Source organism: Gadus macrocephalus, chromosome 9, assembly GCF_031168955.1.
Source record: "Gadus macrocephalus chromosome 9, ASM3116895v1".
Lineage (NCBI taxonomy): Eukaryota > Metazoa > Chordata > Actinopteri > Gadiformes > Gadidae > Gadus > Gadus macrocephalus.
Genome location: NC_082390.1, coordinates 6312204 through 6320056, shown reverse-complemented (window position 1 = coordinate 6320056; position 7853 = coordinate 6312204). Strand labels below are relative to the sequence as shown.

Below are 7853 nucleotides of genomic sequence, written 5' to 3'. Positions count from 1 at the left end.
ATGCTGCACCCCGAGGGAGGCCAGGACCGAGGCGCTCACCCTGGGGGGCGACCCAGAGACCACGGCGGCACCGGCCACGCTGGCGCCGGTGAGGTACCTCCTGGGGGGTCCCGAGGGGTCCCCGAAGGAGGCGCAGCCCTGCAGAATGGGGTGGTGGAACACGATGGGGGGCAGCTGGGGGTGGTGGGCCAACGCCAGGGCCAGGGGGGTGGTAGCCGCCGCAGCCTGAAGGGGGGCTTGGAGCAGCGGGGCCCAGATCACGGAGGCGGGGGAGGGGGAGGCCGGGAGGGGGCTGAGGCTCTGGGCGGCGGCGGCGGCCTTCTGGATGAGCTGGGTGCACTGGGCCATGTCTCGGTCGTGCTGGACGATCCTCTGGATGATCTCGTTCTCCTGCAGGTTGAGGGTGCCTGCGCTCTGGTGGTGCAGGACTTTGGATTGAAGCACAGAGTTTCTCTTACCTGTGGAAAAAAAGAGAAAAACAATGACACGTTTTTAAACTGGGGTTTATTAAAAAATAGGTATTACTAGCTTGGTTGCATTCAGGCCTGGTGGGAGGCATTATCGCCACAAAGGATCAGCAGTGTCAGCTGCTAAGCTTTGTGATGTTATCGCTGAGATCTTACCGATGCGGTCTAGGCGGTCGAGAGCCACGGTTTCAAAGGCCCTCCTCATCATGGGGTACTCCTCCAGGACCTCGTTGAAGTTGTCCACGGACAGGGAGTACAGGCGGCAGTAGTTATCGGCTCGCACGCTGGCTGTTCTTCTGCCTCGAGTCAGCAGGCAGATCTCTGCATTGAGGAAGGGTTATCTTTAATGGTTAAATAGTGAACGACATGACAGATGACATTCTCCATACTGAATGTTCTCTCTCGATATTTTGTCTTTGTCTTACCACCTATTCATACTTCTGAAGCGGCGAATGCGAGGCAAAGCGTGTTAAAGTCTCGTCAGTGCTTTTCACAAAATACTTTTTGGCGTCAACTTTTCATCATCGTTTGCCATTGCTCCTGAACTTCGCAGATGGAGCACTTAATACAATTTTAACAGCTTACAGTTTGTCCTGACCTCATCTGTCCAGCCAGCTCAGAAAATAAATAACTAATGAAAGACTGCTCTATTTTGAAACGCGGAAACATTTCCAAGGACAGATATGTATTAAAGAGAAAGGATAAAGCCGAAAATTAGCTTCCACTTTTTTCCATTTATGTTCACCAATGCTGTACATTTAGGCAGTATGTTTTATTTGTTCAATACCGTGTGACAACTTGCCTGTGAAGAGTAGCTTAAATGCACAGTGTTAACATTCTGAACCCAAATGGAGGAGAGAGACTTCACAAAGCTTCACTCTGCACTAAATCCCGCTTTTAAGGAGATGATGGCCGCTGTTTTCCCACAGTCCCGACAGAAGTTAATCTGCCGAATCAATGGCTTAAGTTATGGGAAGGAAAGTCCCCTTGCAGGCTTTGGGAATCCTAGCCCCTGTTCGCAGGCCACACAAGACCCCGTGGATCAAATCCCTCGCTCAAAGATAACCGGGATTGCAACTCTTGCAGAGTCAGGCCAGACAAAGACAAGTCAAATACCTCCAAAGTAGGAGCCATCGGAGAGCTTGGGTGTCCTGGCTGTTCTTGGTGAGGACGCTGACTACCCCGTGCTGGATGAAGTACATCTTCTGGCCAATGGTGCCCTCCCTGATGATGTAGTCGGCGGGCTGGAACACCTCAAAAGCGGAGCTTGGTCAGCATCGACGTCACAAAGTTGGGGTCAGCGTTGGCGAAGAGAGGCATGGACGCCACCAGCTTCCGGCAATTGAAGTTAATGATCTCCTGCGGAGACAGACCCGGTTAATGTGGGGACAGACTAGTTTAAGTCGAATGTTAACATATGATCAGGTTATTCCTACACAAGAGTGTTGCGTCACCCTAGCGAGCTCGCTACCTTGCCCAATACACACCGGGGTCGATCACAGATCTCTTCAGCTTACCTGTTGGCCTTCTTGATCAAAGAATGGCCTACCCTGCTTCTTAATGTCATGAGTCTGAAGTTGACTGTCAGTCTCCTAGGATACAATTGTCCAAACAACTCTAACATTTCTCTTGTGCAGCAGAAGACCAGGATGACGTGATGATGAAGAAGATGAGGATGTGGATGGATGGATGACATCGGACCTCTCGCAGCGGCTCGTTCAGCTCCTCCAGGATGCTCTCCCTCGTCGAACATCTTGCCCTGGTAGCGGTTGTTCGTAGTAGTCGTGGATCCTCTGTCGCATGCCGGCGGGAAGGTCTGTGGAAGGACATGTACTGCTTCCACCTGTTTGTACTGAAGCACAACAACACGTCGTTTGAAATGTTTTTTGTTGATGGTTATTTTACCAACTGAAAAAACATACATAAATATATACATAAATAATAATATAAATTGAGAATGAATTCATTCATTGATAATAATGAAAATTTGTAGTTCATATTTGTTAAAAATATTTTGATATAATTATATATCTTATATATCTTTATAAATAATGTTAGAATTAATATTGAGGAATAAATGCTAATTGAGAATCTGAAAAAATAAGAAAAGATGATTAAAGGAAACATGAATGAGAGAAAGGAAGAGATCTGTTATATTAGTGAAATCTACCTGATTTCTGTAATGAGTGAAAGTCTATTTGATTTCTGAATGAGTATAAACTGCTTGATTTCTGTTTTAGTGAAAGTCTACTTTATATCTTTATAAGTGAAAGTCTACTTGATTTCTGTATTAGTGAAAGTATACCCAACTGCAAACATCTTGAATCCCAGCCCAGTTTAGGTGTGTTGCTCCAGTGACATTTTGAACACAGTATGTAGGCCTGGTAGTGGCTGGCAGACGGCTTTCACCACCGCGTTCATCAGCCTCACTCGGGTCAGTAAAGACCAACAGCTGTGGTTCCCTCACTTTCACCTTTTTTGGCCTGTGACCCAATTCGATTTTTGCTGGATCAACACATGACGTTAATATTAATGTTCTGGCGAATGTAATCGCTCAACTACACTCTATCTATGAGACCTTTGAAAATCAAAATTAAATGGTTTGCTAAAATTGAGATTCTAAATCTAGCTCATGTGAGTAAAATTATGCGATCCCATAAGCATATAAGGGGACCCCAAATGGGCCCCCGTCCCAAAGGTTGGGTACCATTGTCTTAGTATTCCTCTTGCTCTACCTTCCTTCCTTACTAAGACTCTATACATCTCTGGTCCTTGTTGACAGGCATCCCACAGCCTGCCTCATTTAAATTCATGTCTCATTTACCCAAATTGGACCTATTTCATATTGGTGTAACGGAAGGTGCGCCACAGATTCATGCAGATTAATAGACCCATAATTAATGCCATGAGTGACAGCCAAAAGAACACCTGTGCATATCGCTATGGAAATCCAGTCGAAGTTTGGATTGCATTTGGATATTGGCTGAATGTTTATCGGTTCCTATTTGGCAGAAATAAAGTTGATTTATTACCCAGAAAACCTCCATAAAAAGTGGCTTATTCTCCAGACAACTGTTGGACACATCTAAATAACTAGATAATTAAAAAATAATAAATGGCTAATCATTGTGTTTGAGGTCCTAACAGAGGTCTTAACAAACATATTAATTTGTTGAGTCACTGACATTTATTTATTGAACTATGAAACAAGTATCAACTTATATATAATGTGAGTGAGGGATTTAACACGGTCATGACATCTTAATAATAAAGTGTTCCTGGTGTCTTGAAAGATTCTCACTGTGACATCCAACAAGGACTAGATGTCGGATATTGAATTGGCCTACGTTTTCTCCACACGGCCAAACCCCAGAGCCTACCTTCTCCTGGTACTGACGCCGCGATGAGTCCAGCGACTGAATTAGTGCGGTGGCGTGCCCCACGAACATGGCGAAGCAGGTGGCGCCCACGATCATGCTGAGAATGGTGAGCCACACGTCGGCCATGCCTATGGGGGGGTAGAGACCGGTAGCCGATGCACAGCATGTGGCTCATGGCCTTGAACAGGGCGTACGAGTACTGCTGCCCCCACGTATCGTTCTGCGGACAGAGGGGGCGGGGTGTGGGGGCGGGGGGGGGGGGGGGGGGGGGGGGGGTGGAGAGGGGGCGGACAGGAGGAGGGTGAGGCTCTGGTTGTCTTTGCGCTAATGCTACTTTCCAACAGAACAAAAGTGACTGAATGTGACTGTTGGTTCTCTTAACGCCACTAAGCTGAAAAGCACTGCTTGTATTGTATTACAACCAAAGCTTAAGATTAACAATTGGATGCTTTCAAATTGTGCTCCGAAAATTGGTCACTTTAGTTGAGCTCGTCGGTTGTGGTAACCACACTTTAATTGCAATTGCCTGATATTGTATGATATGTGGGCAAATTAATTGTTTCATTGGTTTCCTTGGGGATCCTGATTGTTTCTGAAACACTCCTGCAACCCTGTTAGTCTACACAAGAGGCTTATAGGCAAAGGACTGCATCGCCAGTGTCCATAGTGCGTCATAAGAAAAGGGCTGTTGCTGTAACCACTACTATGTTCAGGAGTCGGCCATCTCGTGACCATCCACACTGACCACCATCTTGTTTCTGGTGACCCAGCAGTCGGCGGGGAAGTCCTGCAGCATGGGCACCAGGAACTGGAGGCACCCGTCCCAGTGGCACAGCAGCAGCATCATCCCGATCAGGTTCATGATGCGCACCATGGCGCTGGCCAGGTCGTAGGTCATGTGAAACACCTGGGACACAGTCGCAGACCATACGGATGAATGCAAGATTAATACCAACCGGACCACAAATCAGTACAGCGTGTAGCGACACAAGATTAAACAAATCGTGTTCATCTTCTGTGCTGTGTCGCAGATGTTATATAATCATCTGCAATCATCACTAATGGGCCGCCCTGCTTGCGTTTGATTAGAGAGACCCTATAGAAAGATAATAAAGGAGGAGGGCGGTGGGTTGTGGGGGGGGGGTGGGGGGGGGGGGGGGGGGGGGGGCTGGAGAGAGATACGAGACAGACAGTACAATATAATAGAACTATCATGTGACTAGTTCCATTAAATGGGGAATCCTTACTCCCACCTTTACTCTCAGTGGTGCATTTCTCCTCTTTCAAGAACTTGCATAGCAATAGTCGTGTAAAAGGGATAGGGCGAATGGGATAGCAAAGATTATAGCTCTAACAGTGTCCATGGCTAAGGAGCTCGACTTCAATGTCTGCAAGCCTACCTCTACAGGCCTTCCCTGTGCCTGTGCTTAAAGCCAGCTCTGCCCCTATCATTGATATGTATCTGAATGAACTGTAAGGCGCCTCAGATAAAATACGTCCGCTTTCCCTGTAACGGTACACAGCGGCATAATACTCTCGCACAGGATTCAGTGTTCCCGGGTTAAAAGGCGCGGTTGTTGAGGTATTCGTCTTGGGGCGAGACAACGAGAGCTGTCACTGTTTAAACAGAACCCCCAGGGGCCGTACTAAAACGGCGAGCTCTACTGTTGACGCCCCGGCCCATGGCCCCCCCCACCCCCCCCCTCACCTCCCTCCCACTGGTGGATGTAGCGGATGAGTCTGGAGAGGCGCAGCAGGCGAAGCAGGCTGAGGATCTTGGTGAAGCGGACGATGCGCAGCGCCCCGGGCCGTCTTGTAGAAGTCCGAGTCGATGCGCGTCTCCACGATGAGGAAGATGTAGTCGACGGGGATGGAGGAGACAAAGTCCACCACGAGAACCAGCTCTTCAGGTACTTGATCTTGATCTTCTGCGGGTCCAGGATGATCTCCGTGTTGTCCCTCCTTCACGATGCCCGTGCGGAAGTTGAGCACCAGGTCAGGAGTCGGAGAAGGTGTCCGACACCACGTTGAAGACGATCCAGGGGGGCGTGTGCTCGTCCTTGAAGAAGGTGATGCCCCACGGGGATGATGATCAGGTTGCCCACCCATCAGCAGCAGCATGATCAGGTCCCAGTAGAACCTGCAACACAGAGGGACAACACACTCTGAATTCGAAGCACCATGGTTTCTCCCTTTCTCTATTTTACCACATTTTTGTCCTTGCTGTACTTTGCTGTAAAAACATTCGGCCTGATAAGTGATCTTAGGTCATCGGCTTGATATCATCCGTATCCACAGAGTTAAAATGCTGAAGAAGAGGCGTTATTAATCTCAGTATTGTTGCCATGTCTGGTAGTCAGTCGCGTGGTGCACACAAATAAACACAACGTGATATAAAAACACAAAACTTCACGCCTTGAGACAACTCAACAAGTATTTGGTGACCAGATTGTCGTCTATTCCCGTCTCAAACATTGAGAGCCTTTGTTTATTAGCATTGGCCTTATTAATAATCGCTGAGATAGAAGGCATGAAGATTAACCAAAAGGGGAACAATCATTGATATAGGCCTACTCTGTAGCCAACAGGTTCATTATCATGCTGAACTTGTCTCATGGAGAGCTGTTGTTTTCGTATTCTGTAACTGATATTGAAGAGCTTGACTGCAAAATGTGTGCCTTCATTAAAAAGCATGCATTTCACCTACAGCCGTGCAATCATGATCCAAACCGTTCATCACTTAAGGTGTTGAATGGCATTGAGCCTGCACACCAACAATATATGAATCAATGCATTCATCAGAAGGCATCTAAAATGTAATTCGACACAGCCCCAGTGAAAGCTAATTTGATTGAATGCATGCCTTTGCGTTCGGCCGTGAGCTGTTATTAGTTATTTAACCGGGAGCCACGGTGATAGCGGTAAACAGACAAGATACTGACCCTATCAGAGGGTTTCACTGAATCTGGTTCCACTGTAAATTCGATCAGCAACCGTGTCGACACACACATCCCTTAACCACATTTGTGTTGACAATGTACCAGTGTACCTATAACGCAGAGGGATTCGAATTTTATTGGACTTTATTCCTGCGCTGAAACATAAACAACCGAGAGTTAAGAATTAAAAAGCGTCAAGCACCTCAATTTAGAATGCGGACCTCGATGTTCAAAACCACCACATTAAAACTTCATTTAATGTGGATTGCCCCTATCCCCCCCCCCCCCCCCCCCCCCATCAGTGGGGGCCTCCCATTAGCGCTAATCAGCTTTCTGTTGTCCACTTGCCAAACAAAGCATTTGGAGTCCCTGCCTCTCGTTCATCCCGACCCGTTGTCTCTGTGGTGACACACTGGTCCTAATTGCACATCCCCTCTTTGGCTAAATCTACTGTTATCTCCCTCGGGAACCCGTGTTATCTCCAAGAGTCAGCCCGCCATCGGCCAGATGTTGGGTAGTTAGCAGCATTACCCCCGCCCCCGCCCACGTCACCGTGCGGCCACGGCACACACGGGAACAGCTGGAGCTCCGCGAAGGGCCAGAGGGTGCATTATACTGATGTCCCCAGGCAGTCTGCCCTGGCATGCGGGGACATCCGCTGACAGCACGCATTGTCCTGCTCTTTTGTAGGAGCCTCTCGTCATCACTGTGCGGACTAAGGCCGGATCAGGCACAGCAGCATCAGTGGGACCTGCCGCTGTTGCCGTTACGCAGGAGGACTGGTTGCACTGAGCAAGACATCCAGACGTAGGTGTCTGTCGATGGGACCGGTCACCGCAGAACCACAGATTGTTACGTGCTACTGCGGAACAGAGTGCGTTTCTCTGTTCCGAGTGTAACGGGCGCACAGCCAGAGAAGGCCGTTTAAAAACAAGTGAAGTGAAAACAAAAAGGCTTAAAACTGGGGAAAAGGAGCTTAGATCAATCAGGACAGCTGAAAAAAGGGATCACATTTGTACAAGAGATACTTAACTGGGGCTGCCAGAGAGCAGTCAGAGCACGACAGC

General features: G+C 48.1%; 1 protein-coding gene across 1 annotated transcript in view; it reads right to left on the bottom strand.

The window, feature by feature from the left end:
• LOC132464935 (potassium/sodium hyperpolarization-activated cyclic nucleotide-gated channel 4-like) overlaps positions 1 to 7853 on the bottom strand; it is an 11641-nt gene that overhangs the window by 501 nt on the left and 3287 nt on the right. The window contains 20 exon segments of the mRNA XM_060061569.1: positions 40 to 458; positions 624 to 788; positions 1584 to 1611; positions 1613 to 1726; positions 1728 to 1826; positions 2169 to 2207; positions 2209 to 2238; positions 2240 to 2281; positions 2283 to 2303; positions 2305 to 2319; positions 3848 to 3994; positions 3996 to 4067; positions 4593 to 4756; positions 5559 to 5649; positions 5651 to 5740; positions 5743 to 5805; positions 5807 to 5851; positions 5853 to 5924; positions 5926 to 5952; positions 5954 to 5987. Coding sequence (XP_059917552.1) covers positions 40 to 458; positions 624 to 788; positions 1584 to 1611; positions 1613 to 1726; positions 1728 to 1826; positions 2169 to 2207; positions 2209 to 2238; positions 2240 to 2281; positions 2283 to 2303; positions 2305 to 2319; positions 3848 to 3994; positions 3996 to 4067; positions 4593 to 4756; positions 5559 to 5649; positions 5651 to 5740; positions 5743 to 5805; positions 5807 to 5851; positions 5853 to 5924; positions 5926 to 5952; positions 5954 to 5987 — 1777 coding nt within the window.